The sequence below is a fragment of the Sitophilus oryzae genome, unplaced genomic scaffold (genome assembly GCF_002938485.1).
Source record: "Sitophilus oryzae breed Bouriz unplaced genomic scaffold, Soryzae_2.0 scaffold_1712_pilon_pilon, whole genome shotgun sequence".
Classification (NCBI taxonomy): domain Eukaryota; kingdom Metazoa; phylum Arthropoda; class Insecta; order Coleoptera; family Curculionidae; genus Sitophilus; species Sitophilus oryzae.
The window spans coordinates 317,568-339,867 of NW_022146405.1; the positions used below are offsets into that span (position 1 = coordinate 317,568).

Here is a 22,300-nt window from a genome sequence, read left to right on the forward strand (position 1 = left end):
ATTTCAATAGGAGTGTTTGCCTAGAGGGCGCATTACGCCAGCGCGGAACGTGTTACGTCGATGCAATAGACCCGACTGCTTTTCGAGGAGTCAGTTGCATTGTACGCTACGTGATTTGACCAGTTTGTTTTGAAAATTGTTAAAAAATGTCCCAAAGTACTTAGAAATTGCCAGCAGTTAGGTTTTCGTCCGACGAGAACGATTTTTTTATTAAAAAAGATTTAAAAACGCTATGTAAAAAGACAACTTTCTCTAGTTGTCAACTCGTCTTCAACAAGGTTTAAAATAAAGGAGAACCTTTCACGAGTCAATCTAAAATACCTTTGGAACTTCTCTTCCTCATCAAGGAGATGACTCTTGATTGAAAACTGTTGAAAGTTCCTTCATTTCTTTGACTTTTGAACACATCACTCACTTGTTTTCTGGGTTTCGCATACTCCGTCAGCAAGACCTCTTCTTCCTGGTCATCTCCTATAATTTCTCTTAATAAAAACGCCACAATTAACTTCCTTTTCCTGCACGTAGTCGCCATTTTACTTTGTTCGCGACTTTCCTAGGCCAACTGAACCACCTTTTACGCCGCGTAAAAAAAGTTGCGCTTCTGCCGACGTTTTTTTTACAAATTCAGTTACTGCTGCGCAAAAAACCTGCCGCTAGGAAAACATACCTTTAGGTGTGAATAGCCGATCCGAAATGACGCTACGCCTCGCGCCGCACAGCGCCGCGCTGCCTCCCTCGATGCCGTTTAGGTGAGAATCGGCCTTAAATCTCCGACAGACTGACGGTAATGCCAGCTACATCTCGGACGTGTTTTGTGCCACAAAATCGCCCATAAGGTTGCCCATCTTATTTCTTCAATCAACGATAATAGTATTTGCTAATGATAATTTTCTATTTTGTTGCGTTCTGTAATTAAAATATAAACTGATTGAAAAAAAAACTATGAAAAATACGGTATACAGTGTTTTAGAATTTTTATCAGATTTATGTTTTATCACCCAAACAATAGGAGGTTAAAAAAATTGTGAATTTTTTTTTCAACAATTTAAACTATCATAAAAATTATTATCAATATATTTTAGATAAAAGAAGCAGAAGTAAGTCAGAAAGTAAATCAAAAAGTCACAAAGATCATAGGTCAAGTTCAAAACATAGTTCTTCAAGGGATAAAGATAAAGAACGAAAAGATTATCGAAATGGTAAAGAAAAAGACGATTCTGAGAAAAATAAACAGGAGAATAAAAATAAAGAAGGTGATACTAAAGAAAAAAGTCAGAGGTCTAAAGACAGAAATGAAAAAGACGATAAATTGAAAAGCAGTAAAGACAAGGATAAGGCACAAAGGGATAAGGATAAATCAAAGAGTGATAAAGACAGAAGTAAACACAGTTCTAGTTCTAGTAAACATAGTAAATCATTATCTAGTTCTTCCAGAAAAGACAGCTCTTATAAAGAGAAAGAAAGAAGTGATGAAAAGGTAAATGACAAAGAATCGTCCACAAGTAAAAATAAAGATGTATCAAGTAAAGAAAAAGACAATTTAAAAACTTCTAAAGATAAAGATAAACCAAGATTAAGTTCAAGCAGTAGTAGAGATAAAGAAAAAGATAAACATCATAACGACCTTAAATCACGGTCATCTGATAAATATAAAAAAAGCAGTGACAAGAGCAAGTCATATCATGACAAGAAAAGTTCGTCAAAAAAGGAAAAAGATAAAAAATCCGTTGATGATCATTATAGTTCTAAAGAAAAAAGAAATGATAGAAGATCTACAGATAGAGATTCTAATGATGGTTCAAGTAAAAGCAGTAGACATGATAGCTTTACTGATATTCAGTTGCAAGCCAACAAAAGTAGCAGTAAGGAGTCTTCCGAGGTTTTTAGCAGTGGTAGTGGAGAATCTAATAATTCTGATGCAATAGAAGCAACTAAATTTGAGCAAAATCCACAAGTTTCTGTAGATAAAAAGAGTGAGGTAAGTTAATTATTACTTTTTATTTGGGTTTTATTATGGCTCTTGAAAAAAAAAATCATACAGGGTGGCGCACCTCATTCGCCTCGGTTGATTATACGAAAACGGAAAGATGTAGAAACAAAATATTTTTGGGGTATATGTGGGGAGACAATGTGCACAATTTAAAATTATTTTGAAATATACAAGGTGTTTCAGAACTAAGATCCATACCAAAGTTATATTTTTTCTTATGGAAGACCCGGTATTTTATTTCAGTTTTGGATTCTTGGGCCCAAAAAAAGGCATTTATTATAAGGGTTAAATATGTTTAAAATCTTTAGTTTTTGAGATATTTAAAGATATTTAAATTTGCATGCTACAATAGAATAGACTATTAACACCCTTTACATTACTTTGCAGAATTAATTCTTATGCTGAGTTTAAAGGTAGAGAAGTAAACTTTACTGAAAAATGGTATTGGTTTCTTAAATTTATACAGGGCCAGTTGCCGATCCATTTTAAGGATATATTTTATATAAAAACTTTGTTATTTCAAATGTAACATCCTGTATTTTTTTTAGACAAATCGAAGCAGATTCAAATGCTCTTTCAAACTATATTAGGGTTTTCTATACCTATCTAGCTGAGATTTTGAATAAAAAGCGATTTTTAAATAAAATTGTAATCAAGATGGCTGGTGCCGCCATGGCAATTTTCTAGTGACAGTTAGTAACTATTTTCAAAGTCGACATTAGTTTATGGACATTATTATTTATAATTTATAACAGTTTACTTAAATTTACCTACAATAGTTTAATAAGTAAGTATTCATTATTTTATCAAGAAAAATAAAGCAGTATCTGCTGGCGGAACGAATAGATATGTTACTAGTGATATTATTTTATGAGGAAACTTGCTTCTCGGCCTCAAGGGTTTATGCTCAAAGATATCAAAATAGGAATCTTCCTGATAAGAGTTTCTTTGAAAAACTTCTTGTCCTATTTCGCCTGGTAGTGTGGTTTATAAAAAACCTATTAGGCAGAAACCTGTCGTTGGAAGTGAAGAAAATGAATTTGCCGTAATTGGCTCTTTTATAGAAAATCCATATATCTACAAGTCATTGTAAAATAAATCAAAGATCTACTTTTTCGTTTTTCTTGATAGAATAATAAATACATATTTAATAAATATTATTTATTAAACTATTGTAGGTAAATTAAATAAAAGTAAACTGGTATAAATTGAAATAAGTCCATGATCTAATTTCGATTTTGAAAATAGTTACTAACTGTCACTAGAAACTTGCCATGACAACACTAGCCATCTTGATTACAGTTTTATTGAAAAATCGCTTTTTATTCAAAATCTGAGCCAGATAGGTATAGGAAACCCTAATATAGTTTGAAAGAGCATTTAAATCTGCTTCGACTTATTTAAAAAAATACATAGTGTTGCATTTGAAATAACGAAGTTTTTATGTAAAATAAATATTTAAAATAGACAGCAATTTTTGATACCCCTGTATACATTTAAGGAAGGAGTAACCTTTTTGTGTAAAGTTTATTTCTCTACCTTTAAACTCAGCACAAGAACTAATTCTGAAAAGTAATGTACAGGGTGTTAATAATCTATTTTATTTTAGCATACAAATTTAAATATCTTTCAATATCTCAAAAACCAAAGATTTTAAACATATTTAACCCTTATAATAAATACCTTTTTTTGGGCCCAAGAATCCAAAAATGAAATAAAATACCGGGTATACCATATTAAAAAATATAACTTTGGTATGGATCTTAGTTCTGAAACACCCTGTACATTTCAAAATAATTTTAAATTGTGCACATTACCTCCCCGCATATACCCATAAAATATTTTGTTTCTACATCTTTCCGTCTTCGTATAATAAACCGAGGCGAATGAGGTGCGCCACCCTGTATACATATCTTGAAAAAAAAATGTTACTGAAAATCTAATATTCCTTGGACGTAGAACTACTACGTATTTTTGGAATCAAAATAAGTTCATTGGATACAATTTACCTCTATACAAAAGTGCTTCGTTTGTCCGCTAGAGGACATCAAACTTTAAAAAAATAAATACATTTTTTCAGATATTTTAAGAATGGTTATTCCGATTTGAATGATATTTCGAGTGTCTATGTTTTGCTAAGTGCTTTAACATTTGACTTTTACAAAAATCAAGAAAAAGTATGGAAAGGGTGAAAACTACCCCCACCCCTACATAAATTTTAGTATAAATGTTTTCCAACTCCACCGACAACAGAATTTCTTTTTGTAAAATGGTCTCTAGTATTTACTACATTTTTCGCCTCTTCTAAAAAAAAGCCACATCGCATAGTTTTTGAAAAAAATAATTTTGGAGAATTTATTTTTGAAAGCAGACCTACAAAATATACAGGGAGTTCTAATATTCCGTGCACATAGAACAGCTACGTATTTTTTGAATCAAAATTGCACATAATTTTCCTTTATACAAAAGTTCTTTGTTAGACTGAACTTTTAATATAACGCTGCAAGCTTTTCGCACGGAGTATCGTATCGAGACGCGGGCGCGGTGCAATTTCGTTTGGTTCGCTATGCCATGGTGTTGAAACAGCGTCAATGAATTTTTTGATACTGACGCTTTTAATATAACGCTGCAAGCTTTCCGCACGGAGTATCATATCGAGACGCGGGCGCGGTGCCATTTCGTTAGGTTGGCTATGATACATGATATAATATACCATGATACATGATACAATAAAACAGTTTTATTGTGCCCATCATGAGATGGGCCAATGTGGTTCGATTTCTTGTTATATGCATACGAGCATCGATAATTGTTTGCAGTTTTGTAGACTCAGTATTAGTGGAAATCTACGATAAATTTTTGTTATTGTTTATGAAATAAATATTGCCGACGTCTCAAATATAATGATTCATGGGAGGATGGAGAGCTAAATCTGATGTAGACTCGCGTTTACATCTTCTTGACTGTTATTGTAATAAAAAATTGATAGTAAATAATAATGCATTTTTTGTGTCTTATCGTGGAGAAAAATTATACTTTGTTGATAAAAGAGTGGTTTTCTTACAATATGGATTCGATTTAATGCCTTTCAGTTTCGGTTATGTTTAGGCAACACATCGTCGCGGCGCGTTGTTGCCAATACTAATGTTAATAGGGGGAGAATAATTATGGGAAAATATTCAAGAGGTTAATCGGTTATGCATACGAATCATCATCATTTAGCTTATACCGTCCACAACTGAACAAAAGCCTCCCTTAACTCTAGCGATTTCCTTCTAATTTGTGCCACTTGAATCCAGTTTCCAGCCACCCTCTTAATATCATCTGTCCATCGACTAGGAGGTCATTCTCTGCATCTATAGGCCTCGTGTCTCGGTCTCCATTCCACAAGTCTCTTTGTCCACCGTCCATCTGTCATCCTAGCCACATGTCCTGCCCAATTCCATTTAAGATGTAAGACAGATATCACCGCATCTCTTACTCCTGTTCGATTTTGTATTGTATGATTGGGTATTTTATCTCTGAGTGTAACTCCCAACATGGACCTTTCCATTTTCCGTTGCATGACCTGTATTCTATGTATGTTCTTTTTTGTCAAAGTAAGCGTTTCAGCTCCATATGTGAGGACAGGCAAGACACACTGGTTTTTCTTCTTAAACATATGGGAATATCAGATCTTAGTATATGCCTTAGTTTGCCGAATGTCGCCCACGACAAACCTATTCTTCGTAGAATTTCGTAGGTCTGATTATCCCTTCTAAAACCGATCTCATGCCCTAAATATATATGCACTTGTTCCAAAGGTATGTTATTAATGTTTAAATTTCCACTTAGTACTAGATTTGACATGTATTGTGTCTTTGACAAGTTAATTTTCAAACCGACTTTTTCCGAAGCATCATTCAGCATATCCAGCATATTCTGTGCCTCCTGTATGTTGTCTGTTATTAAAATAATGTCATCTGCAAAACAGAGATGATTTATCAATTTGCTATCGATGTTAATTCCTGTTGAATCCCAGTTTATCATTTTTAACATACTTTCTAGCACAGCAACGAATAGTTTAGGGGACAGTGTCTCGCCCCCCCCCCCAATTCAGAAGCAATTTATATTTGATATTTTATAAGTTACATGATTGGAAAACTCCAATTCCCCAATTCCCGATTTCCAGTAATCAAAACGAAATTTGCTGTATTTCAAAAACGGTAAGAGTAAGACGCTGGTATAGGGTTTGAAGCAGGATGAGCCAAAGCAGGAACTTGTTTCAGCCATCCTGCTTTTACTGTGTTGCTATGTGTGACGTCACCAATCAGACTTAAACTTGCTGTATCTTAAAAACAGCAAGTGTTGCTGGGACGAAATTCTGAGCAGGATGCAACAGGAGCGCAAGCAGGAACCAGTTTTGGTGATCCTGCTTCCCATTTGTTGCCAACTGGGAAGTTAGCAACCAAAATAAAAGTAACTATAGCTCAAAACTGGTAGGTGTGGCTGGGTTGGGATTTGAAACAGGATAAAGCAGGATTGTAGCAGCCCAAGCAGACACCCAAAATCTCATTCCAATCGGAATAACGACTTTTAAAATATCTTATTTTTTTAAAGTTTGATGCCCTCTAACGGACAAACGAAGCGCTTTTGTATAGAGGTAAATTATACCCAATGAACTTATTTTGATTCCAAAAATACGTAGTAGTTCTATGTCCACAGAATATTGGAACATCCTGTTTTAGTGATGTAAACTTTAGTTACTTATATGGACTCGTAACTACTAGTTACTTTTGGTAATAGGACTCGTTACTTTAGTTACTTATATGGACTCGTCACTTTGGTACTTAGTATCGTTACTTTATAATCGTTGTTTTGTGTACTGTGTACAGGTTGGAAGACTTGGGCTTGACTTGGAACTTTCGAACTTATTGTGAACGGCGATCTTCGTTGCGTGCTCGGTTTAACCTATAAGGGGTTTCTACTTTCTTCTAGTGTAAGGGCTTAATAGGATAATTTCAATACTCGGTATTCAAGTACTGAATAATATGTTTTTAATAATATGTATAATATTTTTATAATGATATGTTATCACTATGTATTAATAAAATTAAAAATAAAAGAAAACAAATCAAACAAAGAAAATATGTGTATAATATAAAGTATTTTTTTCTCTCTCTTTATATTTTACATTAATAATTATGCAAAAATTAAAGAGTAAAAATAAAAAAATGTATATATTTTTGACAAAAAAATCTATTCCTCTGTGACGGATTAATCTCTTCAAAAAAGTCCTTTGGATTAACGCAGCAGTGTTTTCTTACAGATTCAGTAGATTTTCTTACAGTGGCGAAATTATAACTTGAGTTTATTTTCCCAATAATATTTCTTTTAATTTCTTTTTTCTTTAATTTTTTTTTAATATCTTTTTTGAAGAGGAAAAATATTTGCTCTGCTTTTTCAGATGTTTTCATTTTTTGTGAATAACGTGAATCCATTTTTAATACATATTAATCTAAATAAACAATTCTATTATTTGCCCACCGAGCAACTATAAATCAAAAAATAAAATACACTCTACCCCTAAATAATATCGTATAATACTTATTTCAACTAAAATAATTGTAAAAATGTGCGGAATTACCTAAATAAAAAGCGACAACAAACGGCAAAGGGACAGACAGCCGCGCCGGCGCCGCAGGATCGGCATGAGCCAATCATAATAATTCTAATAAAAATATCACACATTTGCCATCCAAAACACCGGCCGGCGTGAAGTCAACACTTTAAACATAAACATATTGATAACAACTAGACCTACGTCGACGTAAGGAATACTTCAGTATCGAGTTTCGAGTTTTCGGTTCGTGCATTTCCAGGGATTACGATTACTGCCAAAATTAGCAAAAGAAACGAATTAGCTTAGTAACGAGTCCTAAATTCAAATGGTAAGCGTTACTTCGAGTCCTTGTAAAGTAACTGTTACTTTGTAACGATTACTTAGAATGTTTACATCACTATACCTGTATTTACATACTAATACTTATTTTTACAATTTTCTTTATTATTTTTAAGGTTTTACAATCTATAAAGTATATTAAACCAAAATTTGCCTCAAATATTCATGAAGCAATGAAAATTATGAAAATTCGTAAACAGCTGGCCAAATTGGAAAGAAATAATCAACTTTCTCTTTCTAATATTCAATCAACTAGTGACGATAAAACTGTTCCCAATAATTCAGCTCTAGGTAATTATTATATTTTAATTAATTTTATTAATATACTAAATATATCATTAATTTGATCCATAGCCTCGACAAAACCTTCAGAATCTTTAAGCAACGAGATTGAAACAGTAAAATCCTCTGATATTCAGGCACTGAAAAGCAAAGATTTAAGTACGATAGACTCAACAAAACGTAATTCAGAATCTTTAAGAAATAAGACTAAAACAGACGCTTTAAGTATGATAGAATCAACAAAATCTAATTCAGAAACTCTAATCAATGAGACTAAAACAGAAACAACTTCCGAGGTTCAGACATTGAAAAGCAAAGATTTAAGCATGGAATCATTTGAAGCGCTAGAAGCAAGATTAGCTCAAGAAATGTCAAATGTAGACTACCACATGTATGGAGACGAAGATGATACCTTTGAATGTAGTTCTGTTTCTATCAGTCCAGCTAAGAAGAAAAAAGACGACGAGCCCAGTAAATTGCTTGCTACGGATGTCATTTTTGATGATGTTGGAAGCATATCTAATATCAACTCTAATGTTGAAATAGGTGAAGAGATAGAACTTCTTTCGCAACGTGACAATAATATAACTGAAAATAATGATAAAACCGAATCTATAAAACTAGCCAATACCGAAAATGTGACACAAGCAAGTCAAACTTTAAACCCAACAGTTTCAGTAGATACCAAAAACAATCTGTCAGATAAATTGTTAAGTAAAGATACAGAGAACAAAGGTGCAATAGAATGTAGAAGTACAAATAAAGAAAGTGTTATTCCAAAAGAGAATAAATTAAAGGATGCTCAAAAATCAACTAAATTTATAGACGATATTCAGAAGAATGGTAAAAAATGTTTTATCAAAATAGATAGAATGGATCTAGTATGTTCAAAGAATTCCAAGAGCAATGATATTAACCAGAAATATCTGGAAAATAATAGTTTATTAAACAATATACATAATTCTATTAAAGGTACTTCTAGTATTCATAATAACAGTACTAAGAATGCAGATATTAAAGAAGACAACATATTTAAAGGAGAGGATGATAATGCTCCTTGTTATTACTTCAAAGAGTGCAATTCGGAATACAAAAAGAACATTAGTAATATGGATAAAATAATTAAAGGTTTAGAAATGGTTATTCAGAAACGGACATTGGAAATTCATAACAATATACCCACATTACCAAAGGTAAGTAAAAAGGAAATGTACAGTAATCCTTCGTAAACCCGTTTTTTTAAATTAAAATGACTCGAAAGTGAAACCAACTAGTATTTGTGTACAGTACGTCGATCCGTTCTGTAGCTACGGGACATCCGTAAAGCCGGCAATTCATGGGCGTGCCATAAATATTTTAGATAACATTACTTTTGTATACAAAAATTTCAAAAATACCAAGTTTTATTTTTTTCGATGTTTTTCTACGTAAATGAGACATAATCTTTATAAAAAGTAAGAAGAAAAGTAATAAAAATTCGATAAAATCACACAACTATTTTACCGATAGGCGACTGCACTGCTCTTCAAGGTCGGTCTGCTGCATTGTTGAAGTTCCTTTCATAGACACAGATCCAGTAGACGGGCAGTACCGCGTTTTACCTGCCGTGTTTGTTCTCGTTCATATGCTTACAAGCAGAGCACCAGTTTTCATAGCTTTATATAAGGAGCTTCAATGGATCTCAGAATCAGACTTGTTATATAACAAAACATTAAAAACCCGCCTTATCCATTTAAAAAAAATGGTCTAATGATAATCTACATTAATAGTAGACGCTATAATGTACATAAATTTAGTCGCCTATTCCTATATAAAATTCACTACAAATTACGTTACTGCAGCAAAATCCGTCTTATCTACTTATACCGTATGATCGAGAAAAAACGGCGTCAGCGTTGGCTATGAAATGAAGATCGCTGTCATTTTATATGTAAATTTATATGGGAAATGTCATCGATCGTCATTTCCCAGCCAACTGGACGCCGTTTTTTTTCGATCATACGGTATTTCATTTTATTGTCATTATTGTTGCAAATCCCCCATTTTTACATAACCTTTTTATTCAAGTATAGTATTATTACTGACGTCTTATCCATTTCAAATGCTTACTTAATTTTAATAAAATAGCATACCTGATAATTGCAAGTTAGGATGCAAATATCTTGCTGTAGCAAAACTAGCAAAACAAAACGCACACAAAAAACGTGCGCATTAAATCGAATTATTGTTTTGAATTTGGTTTTTTCTCTTTAAAAATTAAATATTAATTTTGATTTCTACAAAAAGCAGATACAAAACAATGATTCTACTTAATGGACACGTTTTTTGTAAAATAACGCTTCAAACATTTGCTAAAACAGTTTTTGCTTATTATCTCGAAACCACGTTTTTGGGATAAGTTCAAAGATCATCTATTTTGTTAGTATAGTCTGTCCAACGAAAAAATCCTTGACAGTCGTTGATGTGTCTATCATTTTAATTTCAAAGTAGTTTATTTTATTTTACAAAGAAATAAGTTGGTACAATTGGAACGCATAGCATGAAATTAATATATTTAAAATGACAAGTTATTACTTCAAAATATTGTAAAAAAACTGTATAAAACTGAAAAATCTAATCGAGTCAATTTTTTTTTTAAATTATGGTTTGTGTTACGAGTAATTTTTTTAAAAATTATGGTCTGTGATACAAGACAATCAATAGTGTATTTTAAACAAAACACCACATACTAAAAAACATTAAAAAGAACTATTTCTTACTTTCAAACTTCCAGAAACTTCCTGCAATTATTGTTATATTGATCAATATAATTTATGTGCAAATACATATATTTTTTTAATATTGCACAGGAGTAAGTAAAACACAACATAAATAAAACAAAATATTTTATTAGAATGTAGAATGAGTAGACATTTAGTACTTATTGACTTGCAAAAGGACTATGATACCGTGCCATTGAACAAGCTATGGCCAGCAATGGAAAAAAATCGTATCAATGAAGTCTATATTAACGCAGTCAAAAAACTTTATTGTGAAAGTAAAAGCTACATTAAAATGGGCGGAAACTCTTCTGAGGAATTTATTGTTTCCAAGGGACTCAGACAAGGATGTTCTTTAGCCCCTCTACTCTTTAAGATATATGTCGAAGAGGCTCTGAAAAAATGGAAAAGAAGATGTGGTGGAATGGGTCTACCAATCGGGGACTCTATGAGCACCCTATAGGGGACTCTATGAGTACCCTCGCTGAGGGTGCTTGAGAAAGAGTTGGAACAATTTGGATTGATTGTAAATATGAAAAAGACCGAATACATGTCTGTAGGAAACGACGATCATAGTGATTTGGATATTGGTATGGGCAAAACAATAAAACACTGCTCCAAATTTAAATACCTTGGAGAACTCTTTCCTCAGATGGCAAAAGCAATGAGGATATATCTAATAAAATTGGACAGGGAAGAAGAATAATTAGGGAACTGAACTCTCTTCTTTGGAGCGATAGAATTTCAAGAAGAACGAAAAAGATGATGTACAACTCTATCTTTGAATCTGTTTGTACCTACGGATCGGAGACGTGGGAACTCACAAGGAGAAACAAGGATAGATTACTTGCACTTGAAATGGACTATTGGAGGCGTAGTAATAGAACATCTCGCCTAGATCACGTAAGAAATGTTTCTATAAGAGAGGAAATGCAAGTAAATGGTACTATCTTGGATACCATAGAATCCAAGCGATTACTACGGTTTGGCCACCTTCAAAGAATGGATGATTTAATAATACCCAAGAGAGTATGGGATTGGATCCCAGTAGAGAGAAGAAAACGTGGAAGACCAGCAAAAACATGGCAGAATGATGTTCAGGAAGCCATGCTTGAAAGACAACTGAGAAATGGCGACTGGTGGGACCGGAATTTATGGAAGTCGAGAAGCGGGAAACGACACTAGTCGTAATAACACCCGCATGCATATATATAGAATGAGTAGGAGGGGGTTAATCACTGCGACCTACAGATCTATTGTGTCCCCCTTTCTTGAGTTATAACTCATCATATAGTCCCAGAACTTTGACAAAAGCCAGTATCTGGGAAGAGAATTCTGGTGTTTCCCCATTTTGCCCACAGAATCTGCGTTCGCCGTTTTTCTTTAGCTTCAATCTACTGAGGTTTTCATTGAGGAGACAGTGTCCTGTTACAAATTCCGTGACAATCCGAAGATTGTTTTTACTTAAATCAAGGTAAGTCTTTGATTTTTCTGGGTCGTAAGTCCTTAGAAATTTCTTCGAGTGTCTCAATCCGTCGCAGGATTTCCATTCCCGGTTACGGATGGACTCTTCCAAGTTCTTGAGTTCCGCTTTTAGTTGGGTTTCGCTTGGAAAACAGAACGGTTCTGGTCCAGTTAGTGGAGTTCTCGCTCCTTTTCTAGCTAGAACATTTGTTGTCTCATTACCTTCAACCCTTGGGTGAGCTGGCATCCAGAGTAGGAGGCCTTTGTTTTCTTTGCCTAATTGTTTAGCTTCTCTATGCATTCTTTGACCAACTTTGAATTGATTGATACTAAGTTGGTCGTTTTTAACGCTGCTTGACGATTGGTTCGGAGTATTTATTTCTCGACCCAAATACTCTGCCCCTGCTTTGATTTTGGAAGCATCAGTATACCAAGTTATGGTATGGTCTTTTAACTGCTGAGCAAACGTTTCTCTCTTCCAATTCTTTTTATTGCTCAATACTACATTGAGGTGTTTCTCAAAGTTCTACATTCTTGGTATGTCATCCACTCGGAGTTGGAGGAACATCCTTTTTGAGGGTGTTCCAAGCCCCTGATCTAACAATTCTCCTAGTACTGACTCCGTTAGTGACCATTCTAATTCTAATCATTGACGCATTGGCATATCTACCGATGACAATGTGCAGCCCTTGTGTCAGATCCAGAATGACCTCCATTGCTGCTGTTGGATAGGTTCTCTTAGCTTCTGTGATGCAGATGCATGCCAGTCTATGGACTTTGCACATGTTTAGCCTTGCCGTACGTTGCTCTAGTTTTGTGTACCAAGCAACTGCTCCACAAGTAATCTTGGGTCATACTATCATGGTATACATCCAGCGAAAAATGTTAGGGTTAGGTTAGGTTAGGCTGCGCCCAACTCTATTCCCGGCTAGTCTTTTGCATATCATAAGAGCCTTTGTGGCTTTGCTGGTAATGTTTAATGCGCCTGTTCCACAGAAGTTTACTGTCCAGGGTTATTCCCAGATATTTGACTTCCTGTGATAGCAGTATTTCTTTTCCATCTAGCTGGATTCTTTTCAAGTTTTTTAGAGTTCGCTTTCTGGTGAATGGCACTACCGCGGTTTTGTCCCGGTTGATGCTCAGCCCGACAGTATTGCACCATCTCTCAGTGATGCGGAGTCCTCTTTGGATAATATCACACAGGGTGCCTTCATGTTTTCCCCGAGCGATCATGACTATGTCATCTGCATACCCAATGCGGTGTGTTCCCGCCAGAGTTCATTCGTCTAGTTGTTCATACACTACTAGGCTCCACAGCAGAGGGGAGATAACTCCACCTTGTGGGGTTTCTTGCGTTGTTTTACAGCTACAGTTTTGGTGACCATCTGAGTCTCTGCTGTCCGTGTTGACAGTATTTCCCAAAACCAGCGAATAATAGTTGTTTACTGTTTGTATATAGTTGTAATAATAGTTGAGTTACTGTTTACTCTTCGTGTTTCTAGAGATCGCCTGACCATCTTGTGTGGTATATTGTCAAACGCCCCCGAAATATCCAAGAAGGCACAAATTGCTGTTTCCTTGCTATCCAGACTTGCCTGAATTAGCTCCGTTAATTGGTACAGATTCTGTAGAGCTGCCCGCTCTATATACATGCTGACTGTAGTGCAGTGGTTTAACCTTTAGATGATTTTCTCCGATATGGTTGTCAATTACTTCATTTTAAAAACGCTGGAGAAAGTAATTGACAACCATATCGGAGAAAAAAAAACACACCAGGGTGGAGTGAATAAATGAATATAATTTTTTTCGCAAGAAGTAAGCAAGATAGACAAAAAAGTCAGGAGACAAAAAAATAATATTTTTAATTACTAAATCCCAAAATAATATTAAACTTCTAAAAAAGCAGTGGCGTGCCTGTATCTCGAAAAGGAAGCTTTAAATCTTACAAGTTGATATGAACTTTTTGTTTTATTTTTGCAAGTTCTATCATCTAGTAAATTTTCCCGATAAAAATCTGAGACACCCTGTATAGTATCACCCACCGAAGTTAGATACACTATTTTTTTGACACTCTGTATACAGGGTCTCCCAGAAATAAGTACAATTATTTTAAGGGGTGGTAGATCTCGATAAAAGAAACATATTTTCTCTTTATCGTTTTTCAAATATGTCCAAAATAACGGAGTTATTTTACTTTGAAAATTTCGAAAAAAAAAATTTTTTTGCTAAAATTTTGAGAACCACTGGATCTTTTCTGGATTTGCTTTCTTGTAAATTTAATCTAATACCTATGTTGCCATATTATCAAGAAATTATTTATTTTTTTAACTAAAAACTAAAAAAAAATCCAAAAAATTCTACAAAAAATGTCGAATTTTCAAAATTTTTTTCTCACGAACAAACCTCATAGGCGTGTTTCTGGGGTTGAACTATACTACCAGTTAAAATACTTGCACTTATTTCTGGGACACCCTTAATACATAATCATACTTATAATATATATATAATTGTGTATATTTTTAGAGAGGTCGAAAGCGGAAAGCTCCAAATACAGAAAACAATAATAAAACTCCATATATTATTCATCAATCAGGTATGAAAATCTTCAGCTCAGTTTCTTTTAACTAAGACTAAAATACAATTTTTCCAATTCAGATCTGAAAAACAAACCACTCCATGAAATGAGAAAGGTGGAAATCAAAGAGGCCTTATACGGTTCAGGTTAATATTTTTCTTTAACACATTTTCTTGCATGTTGTATTTATGTTACAGTGAAAGTCGGAAATTCAGTGATTGTTAACATTCACTAGGAAATGCTAACAATTACGTATTGGACCAGTGAATGTGGTATTTTAAAGAGATTTGTCGACTGTTCCTAGTAATTTCTAACCTTCACTATATATAGTGAAAGTAACATTTACTAAAGGATGCCAGTAAAAGTTATTCTATTGCATAGGGCGTGTGTGGTGAGGAAGAACGTTGGTGGAAGTTAGAACAAATAAAACTTTTAAGAATATTGGATCACCTCAATATTCAAGCTGATCCACATATCTTAAAATTATAATTTACTTTTTTAGTATATTTATTAAAAATGATAGAAAATACTGACATAACCTTCTAAATATTAAAAGGGAAAACATAGTAAACATTTTAAAGCCTACAGAACAATTAAAAAACATTCATAAACATAAGTTTACTTATTGGTACAAAGCTGATTTCATAAAGTTTTTCATCGTAGACAAAATAAAGCGTGTCCGAATTTTCTTCAACGGGAGTTATTCGTCTTTTCAAACCCGCTGCTTCAAGCATATCAAAACGTCTAATAAGTCCATAGTCACTACGTTCCTTAAAATATATTTTTCTCTTGCATGCTTAACTTTTGCTATGACTTCATTATATTGCAAAAATGAGAAACAAGCACTATTACATTCCTGAGAGTGCCTTACTTTTTCACAGAAAATATCTTCCATAGGGAAAATACCGCACAGCACTTTTTACAACGATAACAAAACAATTATACAAAACCACTAAAAATAAAGCGAATTTACGCCAGATGTTTATCAACGTTGCCAAAGTTTAGCCCAATTTAATATTATCCTTATGTTGCATATTATTCAACGTATCCTTATTTATCCTTATATTTTACAACATGTGTATGCTATCGTTCAGGGAATGCTAGCATTCACTAGTAAAAGGTGGTTTCAAAAATAGCTGTTGAATTTTTACTGGCGTAGTCTTAGCAAATCAGTGAATGTTAACATTTACTATTAATTTTAACAATTACTGATTTCCAACTTTTACTGTAACATTTATATTGTATTTACTAAGAGTGTATTTATTTAACTAATTGTATTTACTATTATGGCTGAGTTTCTTGCATTTTAGTAGACTAACGTTTTATTTACAATTGCTGCATGAGCATGGTTGTGATTTAATTTACGTTTACTAATTAACAATTCTACTAACAACTTATCTTGTACGTTTTGTACAGGTTTGACTTTAATTCTAGATGTCTCCCACAATCAGAACTTTAGTTTGCCTTTGAGTCCCGCCGAAAGTGACAAATCGGGAGAGATTAAGAAAGAGGAATCTATTACTGTTAAAACCAAAAGGACTGGCAGAGGTAAGTTTTTTTTAATAATAAATAGTTTATTGTTCAACAAAATATAAATACAACACATATTTGTGCTGCCAAAAAATATACAGGGTGAGTTTCCTACGATGTTCTCTATGGGTATCTCGGAAACTGCTGGAGATAGAGAGTCGGTTAAAGGGGGAAAGAATTGCAGTTTTGTGAGGTTATAAATATGCGCCTTTCAGATTTTTGAAAAAGTTCATGGCTTACTAGATATTTCGAAAAAAACAAATTTCGGCTATTTTAAAAATTGTCCCTAATTCCATTATAAGCTATTTTAGACAAAAAGTTTTCATATAAAAGTTGTAGATAATCACATCCTTAAAGAGAGCGTATCCTCCACTTTTTTCTAAAGCCTGTCATTTTTGACATATGACACAAACATATGTTTTTTTAAATGGAAACCATAGTTGGCCATGGCTTCATAAAAAGCACCATTTTTTAAGCTTTTCAGCGATATAAGCTATAATATGTTTTCATCGAAAAATTACTGAGTTATAGCCAATTCTTATAATTTTTAAACAATTTCACTTAGTTAGCCATGGAAACAAGTTTAATCATCTTTGCTCTCACAAATGTGAAGTTGTCACATCCAATCTTTGTAAATTAAAATAAACAAAAAATGTAAATATGAATTTTTCAAATCAAGAAAAGGGTGTAGGATTATTGGTTCAACTTTTCTTGACCATACATTTTCGAGGATACGTTGACCGATGAATATTACTAAACGGTTCTCTACAATTTACATTACACAAACTAAAACTTAAAAAAATAATATCACTACATACACTTTAAGTTATTTTAGAAAATGTTCAAAAAATCCGCCATTGTTTTGAGTTGCATTTTTTTAAAACTGAATTACTACCTATTCTCACAGAAGGACCGGTCGACTTAATTAAACTTTTCTCGTACCGCCACTTCGAGTGCCTCTCTTAATTCATAAGTTCTTTTGTAAACCCTATTGTTAACCATACCGCATAAAAAAATTCTAAAGTTAATAGGTTATGTGATCGAGGTGGCCCATGCATAATTATGATTAGTGTTGCACAAGAGTCTTGAAAAAGTCTTGCAAGACCAAGACTCTTGCAAGAAATTCAAGACAAGACTTTCAAAATTTCTTGTCTTGAATTTCAAGACAAGACAAGACTTTAATATGCAAGAAATTTCAAGAGTCTTGCAAGATTTCTTGAATTGAAGATTTCTTGAAAGTTAAAAATTATACATTTTTTTAAGTGATAATTAGGTCTTTGCGCAAGTTATGCCGGGTTTATAGAACATTTACATAGTCGTAATCACAATCATAGTCATAATCAGAAAAGTTAAACTATCCACTTCTTATAAACCTGTTGACATCTACCATGAACTTAGCCTGTAATTATGTTACCCAACGTCACTGATATAAAAATTATGATTATGAAAATGTTCTATAAACGCACATTAAAATTGCGTTGTGATTATGACGATGATTAAGACTGTGATTATAATTACGACTTATGCAAATGTCTTATAAACCCGGCATTAATATTGACCAGTGTTCATTTTTTTTTTTCTATTATAGTGTTTTAGAGTTGAGAATGAAATAAAATAAAGTCGAGGCAACAAACCGTATATTGGTAATTGCTATTATACACAAAATTATATTGGTATAATGGTATTATAAAAAAATTAACGGTAGCTGAAACTAATGGTGGGTTCGTGGAGCACGCTATTTGCGCTATTTGGTACTACTTTTCATGCACGAAATTGCTCAGCGAACAAAAAGTAGTATCAAATAGCGCAAATATTGCACTCTAGCATGAATTTCATTAAAACTTTTTTTGGTAGTGAGTAATACTTAAATAACTTAACGCACAAGGTTAGGTACGAAATAATAACCCAAAAACAGTAAATTGAACTTAACCTTACTTATTCTTATTCAGCTTTTATTTGGCAATGGCTACAGAATGTACTACGGTAATGGCTCATGATTCGTCAAACGGGCGAGTTGACGTAGTTCGTTTGCGGTCCGTTATGATTTTTTTGCTAAAATTGCCGTTGTTGTTCATTTTTCCGTATTGTATAGCGACGCTTTCTATGAAATAAAATGTAGAAATATTATTATCTTTTTGTTAGAATGTAACATTTTTCAAGACAAGAAATTTCAAGAGTCTTGCAAGACAAGACAAGACTTCAAGAAATCTGCGAGACAAGACTTTGAAAATTTCTTGTCTTGAATTTCAAGACAAGACAAGAAATTGGGGGGGGGTTTTCAAGACAAGAATTATTGTCTTGTGCAACACTAATTATGATATAAATAATTTTTAACATTTCTTTCATTATGGGAGGTGGGGGGGGGTAGTGTGTCATAATAAAAGTCATGTTGGAACCACTCTATTAATGCGCGAGTATCTTCACGCTTTTCTTCATTTGAAAAGTTCATATTTACAATTTTGGTTAATTTTAATTTACAAAGTTTGGATCTGACAGTTTCACATTTCTGAGAGCAGCGATGATTGAACTTGTTTCCATGGCTAACTATGTGAAATTGTTTAAAAATGATAAGAATTAGCTATAACTAAGTAATTTTTCGAAGAAAAGATATTATAGCTTATATCACTAAAAAGCTTAAAAAATGGCGCTTTTTATGAAGTCATGGCCAACTATGGTTTCCATTTAAAAGAACATGTGTTTGTATCATATGTCGAAAATGACAGGCTTTAGAAAAAAGCGGAGGATACGCTCTCTTTAAGGATGTGATTATCTACAACTTTTATTTGAAAACTTTTTGTCTAAAATAGCTTATAATGGAATTAGGGACAATTTTTAAAATAGCCGAAATTTGTTTTTTTCGAAATATCTAGTAAGCCATGAACTTTTTCAAAAACATGAAAGGCGCATATTTATGACCCCACAAAACTGCAATTCTTTCCCCATTTAACCGACTCTCTATCTCCAGTAGTTTCCGAGATACCCATAGAGAAAATCGTAGGAAACTCACCCTGTATACTAAGGGCTGGCAAAGGTTAGTCTTGGGTCGAGATTTCCGTATGTAAGAAGAGTACAGTGCGTTTATAATGTACTGAACAAAGAGAGAACATTAAACACGTTGCCAAACGCACGACATATACCGAGAAAATGCGCACATTGCTAAGAGACGTGGAAGGGGATATAGCAGATTTGTCGCAGTCCACCGGTCGACCCAATCAGTACCTCCTGTCAGTACCTAAAGTTCTAGGGAAAGGTGTACATCATGCGTTCAGCTTCACAATTCAATTACGTCTCGCGATACTTTGTTTATTTATTAACGAGACTTTTTTGTAATTTTCCCCAGAGCTTGAAAATGTTTATGTGCAAGTTAGAAACATTTGCATTTTTGGTAAAAATAAGTGGAATTGAGTTGGTGTGAAAATATTTATAAATAAAAAAATTACATTATTGCTGCAAATTGCTATGTACTAAAAGTAAATGGATGGGTTGTTAAAAATTTTTGAATGGAAAAAAACAACTTAATCGAATTTTTCTTATTTAAACTTATTGTAAAAGATACAATCTTCAAAATAAAAAAAAAAGTTTCAATATCTAAAGTGGTTCTTAAGTTATGACGTGTTATGTGTTAAAAAGTTGAGTTTTTAAACTGTCGCGATTACTGACGTGTTATCGTTATAAAAAAATGAACACCCTAACGATATCCTTATTATCTTTTCGAACAAAAAGTCATTTAAAAATATGCGGTTTGCGATCGTGATTTTACTTTACCTGATAGGGAAAGGCATACCGGCAACGCCGCAACAGCACACCGTCGCATTTCTCTCACTCGGACTTAATAAGATCCCTATGCGATTTATTTACACACGTGTAAGTTCCGATCCAAAAGTAACAGTTGCCAGCACGGTATACAGGGTGAGTCTTAAATAAGTGCAAATATTTTCAGGGCTAGTAGATTTCGATAAAAGAAACATATTTTCTCTATGCCGTTTTTCAAATAAGTCCAAAATAACCGAGTTATTTAAGTTTCAAAATTAAAAAAAATGCGTTTTTTGAAAAAAAATTGAGAGCCACCGGATTTTTTCTGCAATTTGTTTCTATAATTTTAATGTACTACCGATGTTGTCACGTATTTAAGATATTAAATTTTTTAAGTGAAAATTTCAAAATTTCACCTAATTGGTAGATATTTATTACAAGCCACCCAAAGGCACCCATGCAAAGGCGCGTTTGTTGTTTAATATTGTTTGCTAGTAGCAGTGTTATCTCACACAATAAAAAGAAAAACTTACCTCTGATATTTAAATAGAATATTACTCTAGTATGTTATTATTTATTAGTGTGCGAACACAGTGCAAGCAGGTTTGCCGCTTACTGGTAGCCAGCGCCAATCTGGGTACCTATTCTTGACATCGTTCGCAACTTTGCGTATACGCATCACGTGTATTGTTATAAACAGGGTATCCCAGAAATAAGTGCAAGTATTTTAAAGGGTGGTAGATCTCGATAAAAGAAACACATTTTCTCTTTTCGTTTTTCAAATAAGTCCAAAATAACGGAGTTATTTTACTTTGAAAATTTCCAAAAAAAATGATTTTTTGCTCAAATTTTGAGAACCTTCTTCATGTGCCTTCTCCTCATCGGAGGTTGGCGACCATCAATTGGAATTCCTCCCTGTCTTGAGCCAAACGGATAATTGCACTTGCCTCTCCTATATTAAACCATGGCACTGGCGCAAATTCCGCATGCAGGAAAACCGTTTACGCCCGATGCCTCGTCGTCCTTCAATCTTTCCCTCAACGATCAGCTGTAGGAAACTATATTTGTTATTTCGAAAAATATGACCAAAATATGCTGCTTTTCGTCGTTTTATTGTAGTCAATAGTTCTTGGTCCTTACATATTCTTTCCAATACTTCGAGATTTGTTTGAGAACCACTGGATCTTTTCTGGATTTTCTTTCTTATAAATTTAATCTACTACCTATGTTGCCATATTATCAAGAAATTATTTTTTTAAATAAAAACTAAAAAAAATTGCAAAAAAATTCCAAAAATATTTTCAAAAAATTCCGAATTTTCAAAAAAAAATATTTAGAAAAAAACCTCATAGGCGTGTTTCTGGGGTTGAACTATACTACCAGTTAAGTTAAAATACTTGCACGTATTTCTGGGACACCCTGTATATGGTTACATAGTAGCGCCGCGCCGCGCCGCCTCGCGCTTATAACCTTGAAAAATTAAAGCGTGTTATCAAATCGGCTAGTTCACAGTGAAAGCAGGTAGGAGCCGTCAACCAGCGTTCATCGGCGTTCTCGCTTTTACCGGAACGAAAATTTATTTATTTCTGCTTTTGCAGGCGCCGACGGCGCACAGAGGGTATTAAGAACTAAAAGTTGGCCAAAATTATGTTTTATGATTTTTTTGCTTTTTTGCTAGTAATATTAATTATTAGAGGAGAGGGTGCTAATATGGAACCTCATTTTGTTTTTCCTACACAATATTTTTTCCTCTATTCTGAAACCCTTTCCACCGATCAAATAGGGCCATTCTGTGCAAAACCAAGCAATTGGATGAGGATGCTAGAACAAGAAAGTAATTTGTATATTATAGACGATATTTGAGCGAGGATGGGTGTTATAGGGTAAAGACTATTTCCTTTAAGAATCTATTTAAATCAATGTTTTTTTTGGCAGTGGCAAATATTGGCAAGATTTTTGTACATATTCCAAAGCTGGAGACTTTAAGCATTGAACGGATACTAATT

General features: G+C 33.6%; 1 protein-coding gene across 2 annotated transcripts in view; it reads left to right on the plus strand.

Moving 5' to 3' along the window:
- Positions 1-22,300, plus strand: part of LOC115881286 (biorientation of chromosomes in cell division protein 1-like 1) — a 30,820-nt gene that overhangs the window by 3,764 nt on the left and 4,756 nt on the right. Inside the window, exons 6-11 of one of the 2 annotated variants that reach the window (XM_030898711.1) lie at positions 1,083-1,978; positions 8,048-8,222; positions 8,286-9,406; positions 14,960-15,029; positions 15,092-15,157; positions 16,428-16,559. In XM_030898711.1, coding sequence (XP_030754571.1) covers positions 1,083-1,978; positions 8,048-8,222; positions 8,286-9,406; positions 14,960-15,029; positions 15,092-15,157; positions 16,428-16,559 — 2,460 coding nt within the window. The remainder of the gene's footprint in view (positions 1-1,082; positions 1,979-8,047; positions 8,223-8,285; positions 9,407-14,959; positions 15,030-15,091; positions 15,158-16,427; positions 16,560-22,300) is intronic. The other variant, XM_030898712.1, reaches the window with a different exon arrangement.